The sequence below is a fragment of the Biomphalaria glabrata genome, chromosome 11, assembly GCF_947242115.1.
Source record: "Biomphalaria glabrata chromosome 11, xgBioGlab47.1, whole genome shotgun sequence".
NCBI classification, from domain to species: Eukaryota; Metazoa; Mollusca; class Gastropoda; family Planorbidae; genus Biomphalaria; species Biomphalaria glabrata.
Window position 1 is genome coordinate 39,626,775 of NC_074721.1, and position 17,423 is coordinate 39,644,197.

At 37.5% G+C, this 17,423-nt stretch overlaps 1 protein-coding gene across 1 annotated transcript in view; it reads right to left on the reverse strand.

The window, feature by feature from the left end:
* Positions 1–17,423, reverse strand: part of LOC106054958 (collagen alpha-1(I) chain-like) — a 49,164-nt gene that overhangs the window by 6,441 nt on the left and 25,300 nt on the right. Inside the window, exons 21-36 of the mRNA XM_056045527.1 lie at positions 16,997–17,104; positions 15,620–15,772; positions 14,437–14,535; positions 12,985–13,038; positions 12,538–12,591; positions 12,176–12,302; positions 12,001–12,089; positions 11,375–11,428; positions 9,639–9,692; positions 8,862–9,023; positions 4,473–4,580; positions 3,506–3,641; positions 2,365–2,444; positions 1,839–2,000; positions 918–971; positions 428–535 (exon numbers count right to left, since the gene is read on the reverse strand). Of these exons, the coding sequence (XP_055901502.1) occupies positions 428–535; positions 918–971; positions 1,839–2,000; positions 2,365–2,444; positions 3,506–3,641; positions 4,473–4,580; positions 8,862–9,023; positions 9,639–9,692; positions 11,375–11,428; positions 12,001–12,089; positions 12,176–12,302; positions 12,538–12,591; positions 12,985–13,038; positions 14,437–14,535; positions 15,620–15,772; positions 16,997–17,104 (1,602 nt within the window). The remainder of the gene's footprint in view (positions 1–427; positions 536–917; positions 972–1,838; positions 2,001–2,364; positions 2,445–3,505; positions 3,642–4,472; positions 4,581–8,861; positions 9,024–9,638; positions 9,693–11,374; positions 11,429–12,000; positions 12,090–12,175; positions 12,303–12,537; positions 12,592–12,984; positions 13,039–14,436; positions 14,536–15,619; positions 15,773–16,996; positions 17,105–17,423) is intronic.

Sequence of the window (17,423 nt, forward strand, 5' to 3'; positions counted from 1 at the left end):
TAACATAGATTATAATATATTTGATCTTTAGCCTAGATATGATGAATAAGAAAAAATGTAAACTGCAACAAGATCAATGATTTTATTTAGGCGTCAAAATAGTTAAGTGTTGTAAATCTCAAATAGCAACTTAATGAGGAGTCAAGGGAAATGAGGATGTTAATTTATACAGAGGAGAATGATAAAATGACAGACAAACATAGAAACAAACACATAATTGGTTGGCTTCTGCCAGACAGTTCTATGCATTCCATCTTTGGAGAGAAAATAATGAACACTAATACAATGTTTTGTCCTGTCTAGGAAGAAGACGGTGAGTAGGTTCTACACTTTTGATGTGGAGTGTAACACAGACAGCCATAATATTTTTTTTTTACATAGGAATTTACAATCGGCTATAATTGAGAAGTGGTGCACAAAGACGTACCTCAGGTCCGGGAAGCCCAGGTAATCCAGCCCATCCAGGGTCACCCTTGTCGCCATTGTCTCCAAGTTCTCCATCAGCTCCAAGAGGTCCAGCAGCTCCTTGTGGTCCCTGCGCATAAAGGATATAACATGAGCAATTTGTATCTTATATAAGTTCTCTATAAGCCTTATCTGTTTAGAATAAGATAAGCTAACAATAGCTAACTGTTGCATGCTGTGACAAATCTGTGTTGCTTTATTAACATTTTTCTAAGTGTCACAGTTACAGAAGCTTTCCAAATGTTTGAAGCATTTTATCTGACACACAGTTTTCTTTTTTTTTTATTTCCTGTGATAATCACTCACGTTAAGAAGACTTACATCAGTTGTGGCGGCATTGACATGTTATTGATGGTCAAAGGGTAGCTTGCTATAATGATTTTTATCAGCTAACACATGCGCACACAAAATTTAAACAATAATAAAAAAAAGGGGCTACAACTGCAACTTACTGGGGCTCCAGCTGCTCCAGTGGGTCCACGTGGTCCTTCAGGTCCATTCTCACCCTGTGGGTTAAAAGTAAAATAACTACAACAGATATTGGCTAAAATAATTCTTCATGTCCTAATTCAAGGATGCTTAGATCACATTTACACTCAAGGCATCAACTTTAAATAGTAAATGGCACTATTGGATTACCTTGTCTTCTATGATAACATTCCCTAGTTACAACTTTTAAGATTTTAAGAGCTACATTTCTCTTCCCTTTTTAGTACAATTTCATTATCTTGCCTTGAATATCATTTTTTAAATCAGGGTACAACTTGAATTCTTGTATCTTGAATTTTATGGAATATGCATTTGTGGTATAATTGAAATTTGTCCTTTTTGAAACTGCTTAATTTAGTCGTTTATGTATGACCCATTCTTTGACTACATTGATAGGAAACTGAAAGTATCACGCTATTGTATCTCAAAAGCTATTAATTAGTTACATTTTCAACTTGAATATATATTAATATAATTTAAACCAAAAAACAGAGGTTTGCAAGAATGCTAATGGTATAATTATTTTAGTAAACTCAAATGTTTTAAAATTGTTTCGCGTTTCATATGCTCACCACAGGGAATGGCAGAGGGCAGGGTATGCGCATGGGACCATTAAGAAGTCAGAATAATAGTCCACTATGTAAACTGCATGACCAGGCAGCCGTCGATTTGAGAAAATGATTATTAGCTTAATTATAAGATCTAATAACCATCAGTTTGTCATTGGGAATCATGATTTTCATCTCATCCCACTGACATGAAGACTATAAACGTATCCCAAAAACTATTAACAACTAATCCCAAAGACTATCAACATATCCCAGAGACATGATGACTACCCTCCCCTTGCTCAAAGTATTAGCGAGTCATTTTCCATTACTTACTCGAGGTCCTCTTTCACCAGCTGTTCCAGCTGAACCACTTGGGCCAGCTGGACCCTGCAGACCTGGATTACCTGGTGGACCTTGGTTTCCAAGTTCACCTTCTGGGCCCTTTTCTCCTTGACGTCCTTGCAGACCTGGTGCACCAGGATTACCTGTAGCTCCCTGAAAGATAGAAATATTTCATTTCAAAATAAGATACAAATGAATCATGAACATTTTACCACATGATCTACTGAAATGTCACAATAGCCCCCAAAGAAAAAAAAACAAAGAAAAAAAACAATAAGGTATTGAAGTTATGTAAGAATCCTCAGTTACATGTAATTACAATCTATTTGTAACATTTGTTACTAGATTTTACACCAAGTAAACCCAAATTTCATTGTCAGTTTAATCTTGATAAAATTTTCAGTAAGATATAGAAAAAAAAAATTAAAAAACATTCTGAACCAGATATATCAAAGATAATATATTAAAGCAAGTAATAAATGTTAATAATTTGACATTCCCAAACAAAAAGACTTACATTTGGTCCTGGCTCACCAGGGGGACCTTGAGGTCCAGGTGCTCCAGCCTCACCTGGTTTTCCTTGATAGCCATCCAAACCTGTAAAGAATAGCAATTGAAATATTTGTATGAATTTAATAGTATTGTGGATAGGATAGCTTTTGGCTTTGATATAAAAATGTTTTGTCCATCTCATAAAGTTCCATTTAGTATCAATTATGTACTAGTAAAATGACAAGGATCAAGACCATTCATTATAGAATACCTGAACACTGACCAGCAACGTCACAACCAGTGCTAAAGCGGCATGTTTTTTGTTTAGCTTGACTATGAACTGTTCTTTGTTTCTCCAACCCACATAATATGTGCTTACTTTTGAAGTCTTTGCACTAATAGAATCATATTGGTGTATATGAACTTTATCCATACTATAGACTGTAGAGTGGAAATTCTTGTACAAGACATAAGTCACCTTTCACTAAGAAAAATATGGATGTCATGGGGCCCTTCTTACTTTATGTATATTCATTTTCATTGGTCAATATTAAACCGAAATCACAATTGCTTCTATAACACATAGACAAGAAAAGTATACTAAAAATCCTTTTTAAAAATAACCCCCCAAAAAAAACAATGCTTATCAAAGGGAAAAAGAATTCCATATGTACAACTATATATATCTAAATAATGTATAAGTTATTTCTCTTTTTTTATAGACAAAATAATTAATTACTAATATAATTGACTCATTTGTTAATCGATTCATGTTTTTTTTAGGTACAATAAATAATTGTTTGAATTTTCAACTTGATCCAATAATGTGAGAAAATAACCTGTCCAATTATCTCAGGGGATGAGTCCTATTATTTAGTTGTATTTATGATTACTGAAGATTTAATTTCCCTTGTTGGTATCAAACAAAACAATTAATTACCAGTAATTAATTGACTAATTGGTTAATTTTTGTTTTGTGATTCATGTCTTGTCTATGCCAATAAAAAATTTTGCAAAGTTTCAACTTGATCTGAGAATGGGCGTGAGTGAGAAATAATGTGTACAAACTTTTTACTAGACAGACAGAGTGAGTTGATATAAGCTTTGTAAAAAAATATTTACTAACTTTATCTAAAATGATACCTAATACTCTTCACTATACTGACCGTTCTTTCCAGGGGGTCCTCTGGCACCATTAGGTCCATTTTGTCCTGGTGGTCCAGTTTCTCCTGGAACACCGGGAATACCTGGGTCTCCACGATGCCCTTGCTGACCAGGGGGTCCTTGGGGTCCTTCATTGCCCTAATAAATACAGAAGACAAAGAGATTGTGAAATGATTAATTTGAATCATCCCATTTGTGTGGGTCAGTGTTCCTCAACAATTTATCACTTTTAGAACTAACAACAATATTTATCTTTAAGCCTGTATGTCTTTCTCTATATCTTATATATGTATGTAAAGCTAATGCTGGCTTATCATATTTTAGTGGCCCACAAAAAGAAAAGTTACTTTTGGTTTTGTTTAGTCTGCCATTACATTTACTATTGCAGACGTATTTAGATCTCAAAAACTTTTGGTCTTCTGAAAGTGAACTCTTTTGTTTTTTAAATTTAAATATGGAAATAGTTGTTTTTTTTTTTTAAATACAATGCAGCATTTTTAAAACAAAATTTAATCAAAGTGTAAGAGTGCAGCTAGAACCAATAACAGTTGAAATAAAGAAAGGCTAAGACAGCTTTATTCATCCTTATGGAAATTTGTTGTGATCACAAGGACTCTTTTCTCATATAAAAAAATACAACAGAGACAACAGAAAATCTGTTTTTAGTCACCACTATTTATATTTGTAAATAAAGTCTTGCTGGATTTATGGATTAAAGTGTCTTGTAATTATTTCCTGAATTGGTTGTGCCTAAATCAAATTGGTTTATATAAAGATATGAAACCACTGGAATTAAATATCGCCACTGGAATATAATCAAATCAAATAGATAAAAACTACCATATCACTACCATTCAAAATAACCTTATAATAAGTCTTATATACTATATACTAATGGAGCATTGCCATTTAAAATAGAAATTAAACAATATAACAGTAATTATCACTGTAGTAAGCAAGAAAACTTACAGGAATACCATCTTCTCCTCTTTGTCCTTTAGATCCTGGGGATCCAGCTAAACCAGGAGCACCATTGTTTCCAGGTCGACCTTGTTTACCAGTGTCTCCAAAAGTTCCCTAAGAAAATTCAAACAACAGTGAGAGGTAAATTACAATCGTCACAGTAGGTAGTCACAGTTGGTAGTGACAGATGGTAGTCACAGTAGGTAGTCACACTAGGTAATCACACTTGTTAGTCACAGTAGGTAGTCACAGTAGGCTACTGCTAGTAGCAAGTGCCTAGGCATTTAGCATGAATGTGATTTCTCTCACATACATCCATTGTCTTTGGAGACTGAGGGAGCCATACATCCATTGAGCCATACATCCATTGTCTTGGAGACAGAGGGAGCCATACATCCATTGAGCCATACATCCATTGAGCCATAAATCCATTGTCTTTGGAGACTGAGGGAGCCATACATCCATTGAGCCATACATCCATTGAGCCATACATCCATTGTCTTTGGAGACAGAAGGAGCCATACATTCATTGTCTTGGAGACAAAAGGAGCCATACATCCATTGTCTTGGAGACAGAGGGAGCCATACATCCATTGAGCCATACATCCATTGAGCCATACATCCATTGTCTTTGGAGACTGAGGGAGCCATACATCCATTGAGCCATACATCCATTGTCTTTGGAGACTGAGGGAGCCATACATCCATTGTCTTTGGAGACAGAAGGAGCCATACATTCATTGTCTTTGGAGACTGAAGGAGCCATACATCCATTGTCTTTGGAGACTGAGGGAGCCATACATTCATTGTCTTTGGAGACTGAGGGAGCCATACATCCATTGAGCCATACATCCATTGAGCCATACATCCATTGTCTTTGGAGACTGAGGGAGCCATACATCCATTGAGCTATACATTCATTGTCTTGGAGACAAAAGGAGCCATACATCCATTGTCTTGGAGACAGAGGGAGCCATACATCCATTGAGCCATACATCCATTGTCTTTGGAGACTGAGGGAGCCATACATCCATTGAGCCATACATCCATTGTCTTTGGAGACTGAGGGAGCCATACATCCATTGAGCCATACATCCATTGAGCCATACATCCATTGTCTTTGGAGACAGAAGGAGCCATACATTCATTGTCTTGGAGACAAAATGAGCCATACATCCATTGAGCCATACATCCATTGAGCCATACATCCATTGAGCCATACATCCATTGTCTTTGGAGACTGAGGGAGCCATACATCCATTGAGCCATACATCCATTGAGCCATACATCCATTGTCTTTGGAGACTGAGGGAGCCATACATCCATTGAGCCATACATCCATTGTCTTGGAGACAGAAGGAGCCATACATCCATTGTCTTGGAGACAAAAGGAGCCATACATTCATTGTCTTGGAGACAAAAGGAGCCATTATGGAGACTGAGGGAGCCATACATCCATTGAGCCATACATCCATTGTCTTGGAGACAGAGGGAGCCATACATCCATTGAGCCATACATCCATTGTCTTGGAGACAGAGGGAGCCATACATCCATTGAGCCATACATCCATTGAGCCATACATCCATTGAGCCATACATCCATTGAGCCATACATCCATTGTCTTGGAGACAGAGGGAGCCATACATCCATTGAGCCATACATCCATTGAGCCATACATCCATTGTCTTGGAGACAGAGGGAGCCATACATCCATTGAGCCATACATCCATTGAGCCATACATCCATTGTCTTGGAGACAGAGGGAGCCATACATCCATTGAGCCATACATCCATTGAGCCATACATCCATTGTCTTGGAGACAGAGGGAGCCATACATCCATTGAGCCATACATCCATTGAGCCATACATCCATTGAGCCATACATCCATTGAGCCATACATCCATTGAGCCATACATCCATTGTCTTGGAGACAGAGGGAGCCAGACATCCATTGTCTTTGGAGACAGAAGGAGCCATACATTCATTGTCTTTGGAGACAGAAGGAGCCATACATCCATTGAGCCATACATCCATTGTCTTTGGAGACAGAAGGAGCCATACATCCATTGTCTTTGGAGACAGAAGGAGCCATACATCCATTGAGCCATACATCCATTGTCTTTGGAGACAGAAGGAGCCATACATTCATTGTCTTGGAGACAAAAGGAGCCATACATCCATTGTCTTTGGAGACTGAGGGAGCCATACATCCATTGAGCCATACATCCATTGTCTTTGGAGACAGAAGGGGCCATACATTCATTGTCTTGGAGACAGAGGGAGCCATACATCCATTGAGCCATACATCCATTGTCTTGGAGACAGAGGGAGCCATACATCCATTGAGCCATACATCCATTGTCTTTGGAGACAGAAGGAGCCATACATTCATTGTCTTGGAGACAAAAGGAGCCATACATCCATTGTCTTTGGAGACAGAAGGAGCCATACATCCATTGTCTTTGGAGACAGAAGGAGCCATACATCCATTGTCTTTGGAGACAGAAGGAGCCATACATTCATTGTCTTGGAGACAAAAGGAGCCATACATCCATTGTCTTTGGAGACTGAGGGAGCCATACATCCATTGTCTTTGGAGACTGAGGGAGCCATACATCCATTGTCTTTGGAGACTGAGGGAGCCATACATCCATTGTCTTTGGAGACTGAGGGAGCCATACATCCATTGAGCCATACATCCATTGTCTTTGGAGACAGAGGGAGCCATACATCCATTGAGCCATACATCCATTGTCTTTGGAGACAGAAGGAGCCATACATTCATTGTCTTGGAGACAGAAGGAGCCATACATCCATTGTCTTTGGAGACAGAAGGAGCCATACATTCATTGTCTTTGGAGACAGAAGGAGCCATACATTTATTGTCTTTGGAGACAGAAGGAGCCATACATTCATTGTCTTTGGAGACCGAAGGAGCCATACATCCATTGTCTTTGGAGACAGAAGGAGCCATACATCCATTGTCTTTGGAGACAGAAGGAGCCATACATTCATTGTCTTGGAGACAAAAGGAGCCATACATCCATTGTCTTTGGAGACAGAAGGAGCCATACATCCATTGTCTTTGGAGACAGAAGGAGCCATACATCCATTGTCTTTGGAGACAGAAGGAGCCATACATTCATTGTCTTGGAGACAAAAGGAGCCATACATCCATTGTCTTTGGAGACTGAGGGAGCCATACATCCATTGTCTTTGGAGACTGAGGGAGCCATACATCCATTGTCTTTGGAGACTGAGGGAGCCATACATCCATTGTCTTTGGAGACTGAGGGAGCCATACATCCATTGAGCCATACATCCATTGTCTTTGGAGACAGAGGGAGCCATACATCCATTGAGCCATACATCCATTGTCTTTGGAGACAGAAGGAGCCATACATTCATTGTCTTGGAGACAGAAGGAGCCATACATCCATTGTCTTTGGAGACAGAAGGAGCCATACATTCATTGTCTTTGGAGACAGAAGGAGCCATACATTTATTGTCTTTGGAGACAGAAGGAGCCATACATTCATTGTCTTTGGAGACCGAAGGAGCCATACATCCATTGTCTTTGGAGACAGAAGGAGCCATACATCCATTGTCTTTGGAGACAGAAGGAGCCATACATTCATTGTCTTTGGAGACAGAAGGAGCCATACATCCATTGTCTTTGGAGACAGAAGGAGCCATACATTCATTGTCTTTGGAGACAGAGGGAGCCATACATCCATTGTCTTTGGAGACAGAAGGAGCCATACATTCATTGTCTTTGGAGACAGAGGGAGCCATACATTCATTGTCTTTGGAGACAGAAGGAGCCATACATCCATTGTCTTTGGAGACAGAAGGAGCCATACATTCATTGTCTTTGGAGACAGAGGGAGCCATACATTCATTGTCTTGGAGACAGAAGGAGCCATACATTCATTGTCTTTGGAGACAGAGGGAGCCATACATTCATTGTCTTTGGAGACAGAAGGAGCCATACATCCATTGTCTTTGGAGACAGAAGGAGCCATACATCCATTGTCTTTGGAGACAGAAGGAGCCATACATCCATTGTCTTTGGAGACAGAGGGAGCCATACATTCATTGTCTTTGGAGACAGAAGGAGCCATACATCCATTGTCTTTGGAGACAGAGGGAGCCATACATCCATTGTCTTTGGAGACTGAGGGAGCCATACATCCATTGTCTTTGGAGACAGAGGGAGCCATACATCCATTGTCTTTGGAGACAGAGGGAGCCATGCATATCTTTCAAAGATGTTTTTTTCCTAGTTATTAGATTAAAGTTTGACAAAGACATGTTGGACAACTATGAAATAAAAACTTGGACTTCGTAATGAAAACAAACAAGAAAAAAAAAAAGGTTGCATGTACAAACCTTGATTCCTGGACGACCAGATGGACCAGTGGGTCCAGTGTTTCCTTGTGGGCCTGGAAGCCCTTGAAGTCCTGCTCTTCCATCAGGTCCAGATTCACCAGGGGCACCCTGGACACCAGGGTCACCAGCAGGTCCACGACGGCCATTAATACCAGCATCACCCTGGTAAGAGATTGGGTAATTTAAGAAAATTAGACTATAGCTATAACAAATGATTTTTTTTTTAAATCTTTTTATTATTATTATTAATAATTTTATGCCATTTGTTACATTTTTTTAAAACAAATAACCTAATTCATTAAAAATATCTATTCACTATGAACAAGTATATCAACTTATGTAATAAATTGGTAGGAATGTAGAGATATACTTGCTTTTTTGTGTATTTTGAGAATGTGTGAGTGTATGTAAAAGGTGCCATGAAAGAAAAACAATTCATTTATAAATATATTTTTTTAATCACTTCCTTTTTTTTTTTTTAGGAATTCTGCACTGTCTTGAGAAAGCTGACCAATAATTTTAACTCTTAAGAGCAACTCGAAAGGGTCTTTTTGAAATCATTTATCCTGAGAATAAGTTCCTAAAGATATGAGGATATGCCTAGAACAATTTTTTGTTCAATTATTTAGCAAGGAACAATTAGAGTAAAAACCATAATGATTTTGAAGATATTTACATCATACGCTTTATAAATGTGTTAACCTAGACAACCATGTTAAGAATTTATGTCACTTAGTAGAAACCAACTGGATAACTAATAAATTAAGTGCAGCTTACCACACGTCCAGGTTGTCCAGGTTCACCAGGTGCACCAACTTCACCTTGTTCACCCTAAGATGTAGAAATACAAAAGTACACATAATTTATTGTATACCTTTTAAAATGTACAGCTTGTCATATAACTAGTGCCTTGTGTTTGGATATAGTAAAGTTATAGCAACATTGACATCAGACAGGTCCCTCTAGGATTGGATTAAAATGTATAGCTTGTCATATAACAAGTGCCTTGTGTTTGGATATAGTAAAGTTATAGCAACATTGACATCAGACAGGTCCCTCTAGGATTGGATTAAAACGTACAGCTTGTCATAAAACTAGTGCCTTGTGTTTGGACATAGTAAAGTTATAGCAACATTGACATCAGACAGGTCCCTCTAGGATTGGATTAAAATGTATAGCTTGTCATATAACAAGTGCCTTGTGTTTGGACATAGTAAAGTTATAGCAACATTGACATCAGACAGGTCCCTCTAGGATTGGATTAAAATGTACAGCTTGTCATAAAACTAGTGCCTTGTGTTTGGACATAGTAAAGTTATAGCAACATTGACATCAGACAGGTCCCTCTAGGATTGGATTAAAATGTATAGCTTGTCATATAACAAGTGCCTTGTGTTTGGATATAGTAAAGCATAGCAACATTGACATCAGACAGGTCCCTCTAGGATTGGATTAAAATGTATAGCTTGTCATATAACAAGTGCCTTGTGTTTGGACATAGTAAAGTTATAGCAACATTGACATCAGACAGGTCCCTCTAGGATTGGATTAAAATGTATAGCTTGTCATATAACAAGTGCCTTGTGTTTGGATATAGTAAAGCATAGCAACATTGACATCAGACAGGTCCCTCTAGGATTGGATTAAAATGTATAGCTTGTCATATAACAAGTGCCTTGTGTTTGGACATAGTAAAGTTATAGCAACATTGACATCAGACAGGTCCCTCTAGGATTGGATTAAAATGTATAGCTTGTCATATAACAAGTGCCTTGTGTTTGGACATAGTAAAGTTATAGCAACATTGACATCAGACAGGTCCCTCTAGGATTGGATTAAAATGTACAGCTTGTCATAAAACTAGTGCCTTGTGTTTGGATATAGTAAAGTTATAGCAACATTGACATCAGACAGGTCCCTATAGGATTGGATTAAAATGTACAGCTTGTCATAAAACTAGTGCCTTGTGTTTGGATATAGTAAAGTTATAGCAACATTGACATCAGACAGGTCCCTCTAGGATTGGATTAAAATGTACAGCTTGTCGTATAACTAGTGCCTTGTGTTTGGATATAGTAAAGTTATAGCAGCACGTTTATTGGATAGGTCCCTCTTGGATTGGATTAAAATTCATTTTTACTTCAAGTTCACTAGCGCAATTCATTTTGTTGGTGACTGTTGTGGACATATAGTAAGTGTTACTAACAGTAAACTGGCAAGTCAGGCATCATTAAAATAACTTAGCTGAACCAGTCATTTAAGCAAGAGGCTAACAGCAATATACACACACACAGTCACAGACAAACTTATCAACACTACATATTTTTGTACACCAGATAAAAAGCTAGTTACTTACAACTATATGCCAAGAATGGAAATCTCAAATGGAGAAAATTATTACTACTTTTTAAAAATTCCATTAATTAAAGCATTCATCTTTGAAGAATCTGTTGAGGTTATATGTATTTCTGCACAGATATTAAGGTATGTCTTTCTTTAAAAAAATGTTTTACCTTAGGTCCAGCTAGACCAGCCTCTCCTTTCTTGCCTGTAGCACCAGGAGCACCCTTAAACAAAAACAGACTTAACATAGAAACAAGTTTTCTGAATGCTAACCAAACTGCATAATCATGTAATAGTTGCACAATCATGTAATAGTTGGCCACTCATGTAATAGTTGCACAATCATGTAATAGTTGCACAATCATATAATAGTTGCACAACCATGTAATAATTGCACAATCATGTAAAAGTTGCACAATCATGCAGTAATTGCACAATCATATAATAGTTGCACAACCATGTGAAAGTTGCACAATCATGTAATATTTGCACAATCATGTAAAAGTTGTACAATCAGGTAATATTTGCCCCTTCATGTAATAGCTGCAGAATCGTGCAATAGTTGCACTATCATTTAATAGTAGCCCAATCATGTAATTGCTGTACAATGATGTAATAGTTGTACCATCATGTAATAGTTGCACAATCTTGTAATAGTTGCACAATCATGTAATAGTCATAGAAGAATTATGGCCCAAAATGTTTTGTTACAACAATAAGCTAAGGTTGAGAATTTTCCTTGATCTTGTAAGGGGAGTAAAGGAATCATAACAAATCATATTCATATTGTACTCACAACCAAGCCAGGAATGCCCTGCTCGCCCTGAGGTCCAGCCTCTCCTCTAGCACCTGGACGTCCAGCAGCACCAGGCTGACCAAGTTCTCCTGTAATTAAAATTTATAGGTAAACATTATAGATAACAATCAGTATAACTCTAAGACAATGTTAATGCTATTTATAAATAGGTCACCTGTTTCTCCGGGGTCTCCTTTAGGTGCAGGTACACCTGCTTCACCCTGAGGTCCGACAGATCCACGCTCTCCTTGCTTTCCTGGTCGTCCAGGTGATCCATTTGGTCCAGGCAGGCCGGCTTCTCCCTATCACACAAAATAATTCAAACCTTAAATCATACCTTCGTTACTAGACTATACAATATAGTAGGAACCATCTTTACTCATCAGTGAAATGCTGAAGCCAAGACCTAAGTATTAACTCTTTCTCTCCTAACTGACGATACCAGCGTTGATTCCACCAGAATGTGGTAAATAATTACGGAGAGAAAGAGTTAAATGTAACACAAACTATAAAGTTATCATTTGACGTAAAACTTACAGATTCTCCCTTTTCTCCTGGTTCACCAGCCGGGCCTCGCTCACCAAGTGGGCCCTAAACAAAATTTAAAAAATGGAAACACACATTTATTTCTGACTTCAATACCAATTTAAAAACACATCTCTATTGCATATAATAGTTAAATAAGAAGTTATCCAAAGCAAAATATCATAATTGCAAAGAATTTTGTTTTTTTGTAATTAAAATTTTTTATGAATAAGTTAAAATATGTGATTTTTCTAGCCCATGTGTATCTTATTATCTTAGTATTTCAGAATTAAGCAAGAAAAAAATAAGGATATACACTGATGAAAATAGTTTTTCTTTTTGATTTTATTTATCCAATACTTGAAAAATAAAATAAGCAGAAACAAGGCTATATTACTGTAGAAAAATAATTCTTAAAAAATGTTTAAAGATCTAATGTTTTGTATTGCATCAACTCACCAAAGGTCCTGGAGCACCAGGTTCACCTTGACCACCTGATTCACCAGAAACACCCTGAAAAATTTGTATAATAAATATTTCGCAGCCTTCATTTTAGCATTTGAAAACTAATCTCAATAATCTTTTAAAATCTTGATCTTGTATGATGAACTTTCACCAAAACCATATTTCTAAAATTTAATTGTAAACTCAAGTATTTAGCAAGTTCTTAATAGATTGAAGTTCCGGAAGGTTGTCATTGGATGTTACATGGATGTAAGCACTCCACTACCTATAAAATGCTTGCTAATGGCATGCGTCTCAAATAGCCTCTGACAACCAGTCCAACTCCTGGCCTTCACGTGTGGCTCAGATATTGAGTCCGGCGGAACTGTTCTCAATAATAAGAGAAGGGGCAAAGGCGAGTAACTGGCACCTTAACCAGTAAGCTTTGGGCAAGAGTGGCTCGTTAGCCATGGCTGGCTACCCACCTAAGAAAAGGAAAACTCTGAATTCAAACCTCTGTTGCCTTGCAGCTATACCCAATCATGGGAAAGGCTTCGGGAGTCAACCCTGAGGAAAAATCAGGAGCTAGCGACCCTAAGGCAGTTTGCAGCACCCAGTGCTACACTCTGGCAGAACCTGCGACGCCGCTGACCCCAAAATGTATCGGCACTGCCGTTCCTTTGATACATCAGCCGCGTGGAGTGGGGGGGGGGAACTGATGTGTGGGCGATATCATTCCGACCACAGCTAATGCCCAGGCATTCATCTCATTTCCATGAGATGATCCATAGTGGCTTCGCGACTGAAGGAGGCCATAGAATAGCTTGAAGTTAGTAAATTCTTAAGAATATTATTAGAGCTCATATCCAGATAAAAATGGACAAGTATTGTCATAGGCAATACATTTAGTGAGCTTATACCCAACATAATGTAAATTTGAATACTGGTAGCTATTCCCAATGATTGTAACTCATACCAACCTAAGTTCAACTTTAATACTGGTAACTATTTCCACTAATTGATTAACTTGTATCAGCCCCAAACTGAAATTAATTTTAGATTTCAACTTAATTTGTCATGAGCGTCCAATGTTTACATTAAAGATGGTACCATAGCAAATTGATTACTTCATGTGCCCCTCAGAGAGCCCAGCGCTCATTCGACTTAAGGATTCTAGTGGTGACATGTTTCTCCCTCAAAAGCGATGATTTTCTGGCTTTTTCAGTTTGGGATTCTCTCCCCATTGATCTCAGACAGACAACATGCTACACTACATTCAAGAAGAACATTAAGACTTATCTGTTCAAAACCTTTTTTTAAGATTAGTTTGTCATTTTAGCTGTTGTGTTTATGTTTGTAATGTTATCACAGCATTTTGTTTGTTAACAACGCTTTATAAATTAAATTATTATTATTAAATTATTTTTATTAATAAGATAGTCACTAAAATGTTAAATTTAAACTTACTCGAGGTCCTGCAGGACCAGCAGGTCCAGGGCCACCAGGTGCTCCAGCCTCTCCAACTGGGCCAGGTGATCCTCGTGGTCCAGGGAAACCTCTTTCACCCTGTGCATTAAGAAAAAGAAAAAAATCAATAACTTTGCAGCAAATGCATATAGCTAGAATAAAGACAGATGTTTGCATAAATTATTGCTAGTACTTTACTTGGATGGGACTATAGCAGAAAATTTGTAGGTATCACTTACAAAGACCACATCACAAAGGAAGAGATTAGAAACAAGATTACTACAGCCATTGAACCCCATGATGTCCTGCAAAATACTGTTTAAAAACACAAACTAAAGCTCTATGGCCATATCACAAGGTCCTCAAGGCTCACAGAAACCTTCCTTCAGGGAACAGTACCAAGAAAAAAGAAGAAGAGGCAGACAGAGAGAGCGATGAGAAGGCAACATACAAAAATGGACAGGCCTGTCATTCAAAAAGATTCTGTCCAAGGTAAAAGACAGAGAAGAATGGAGAAAGTCAGTCAAAAGATCTTGTATGGTGCCCAATGGTCTAAAAGACTAAGGGAAAGGTGAAGATTTTAGAAATGGAATTAAGATGCTATATAAGATCCTAGGTGTCACTTATGAAGACCGTATCATGAATGAAGAGATTTAAAAACAGGATTTATACAGCCATTGGACCCCATGATGACCTGCTAACCATATCAAAAAATATATACTCAAACTCTTTGGCCAATTCACAAGGTCCTCAGGGCTCACAAAGCCTTCCTTCAGGAAACAGTACCAGGAAAAAGAAGAAGAGGAGGACAGAGGAAGCAATGGGAAGACATCAAAGAATGGACAGGCCTGTCATTAAAAGAAATTCTATCCAAGGCAAAGGACAAAGAGGAATGGAGAAAGATTAAAAGATCTTGTGTGGTGACCCTACAGTTTAACAGACTAAGGAATAGGTGAAGGTGAAGATAATTTCTTTAAATATAAAAAATATTATTTTAACTCTTGTAAGTTAATTAGTGGATCTTTCATACTACTATATTTAAAGACAGCATGAATGTAATGAAAAAAAAAAAAAAAGAAATATTCACAATACTAATTGAAATAAGATGAGATTATCTGATAGGTACAAACTAATGGAAATTCAGTTTGACAACAATATGTGGGATAAACAGAAAAGTACCTACAGGATAGCCAGCTCGACCAGGTGGTCCATCAGGTCCTGTGGGTCCTGGTTCGCCCTCTCTTCCACTCTCTCCTGGACCACCTTGGGGTCCTGGAGCTCCCTGAAAACCATTAGCACCTCTACCACCAGGAGGTCCTGCCCTGCCTGGCTCTCCCTAAAACACATTAAAAAAAACTATTTAAAAAATGTAATCTATTTGAATAATATTTCTACACTAGCTTAAATAAAATAACAAACTAGAACTTTCAAATTGTAATCAGTTTGAATACTTGAGCACTCCTTGATAAAACAGAAGACATTTTGATTATGCTTATGAAAGATATGCTAGACTTTGTTTTCTTTAAACTTTCTTTCTTTATGTTCAATACATACTAAGGACATTTCCTGGTCTCAAAACAACAAGACCTACTTAGTCAGATGATATGAAGTATTTTAACTATCTCTTAGTATTATTGACAGCCATCTAAAATATAGAAAGAAAGTTCCCCTTGAGGCCTATAGGGCAGATAATGTAAAGGTAATTTGTTTCTGTGGTCTACGGTTAACAAGGGTGTCATGTGGCCAGCTCAATGACCAACTGCCTTTACTTTTCCCTAACTAATGTCAGGTACCCATTAGAGCGGGGTGGACTCAGAGGCGCCCAAAATTAAAAATCAAAGTCTTTTCCAGGATTTGAAACAGGGAACCCTGGTTCAGAAGCCAAGCGCTTTAACTCTCAGCCACCATGCCCCATATCCAAAATATTATTATTACTGGTAGGCAAAACGCTAAAACATATGATAATATTGTGTTCTAACAAAGAAGAGTTAATGCTCAGACAAGTTCTTACAGCTGCTCAGTATTCAAGACACTGCCAAAAACATGATAAGACTTTTTTTTCAACTTTATAATGTTTATTTACAAATGTCATAGGGTCTCCTATTTTGACATCCCTATTGCTTCTACCCTATTTCTGCTCTAAGCTTGTCACTTCCTGTGTTACCATGACAACTTTTATGGTTCCAAGATCACTGCCTACTACTAAAACAATTTCTTAATGCTACTAAATATGTATCCTAACAATAAATAACAATAGTTTATTCCTTGTAGTAAATATTTTTGTATCAATATAAAAGTAATTAAAAAAAATTTTTTTTTCTAAAATAAAACACTATATTAGCTAAAAATCTCTAATTAAAACAAATTATTTACAACTGAGCATGCACAGAACATGATGTTCTTGTTTCTTAAAGCACATGTATTATAAGATAAGCTGCATTAATTTTTCTACATTTTTCTAAACATCTTAGTAAAATAATAGTAATAGATAAGCCTAGCCTAGGAATTTCTGTTAAAATTATTACACTTTAAAAAGAGTCTAATTTTAGAAATGTCGAACCTCTGGTCCTGGTGGCCCTGGGGGTCCTCGTTCTCCATTAGGTCCAGCATCTCCTTGTGGTCCTCTTTGACCTTGGGTTCCAGGTTGGCCCTCTTTACCAGGATTTCCCTATAATAGACACAAAAATGAAGACATATTTATTATGCCATATGCTAGGACAAACTTCTACAAGTGCTCCTTTTCCCCTAGTGCTATTGGTTTGCTTGAACCAGCCAAGAAAACCAACGACTTGGCAGAAGTGATTGATTTACATGCATGATTAGACTGACACAAGGTTACACCTATAGTATGAGATCCTTAGTATCAACTAGATTAAGCAAATTTGCAAGGCAAAGAGATCCCTAGTATCACCACAAAAAAGTTACTTTTTCTATGATTAGTAAATAGATCACCAAGAAAGTAGGATATATATTTAAAAACATGGTAA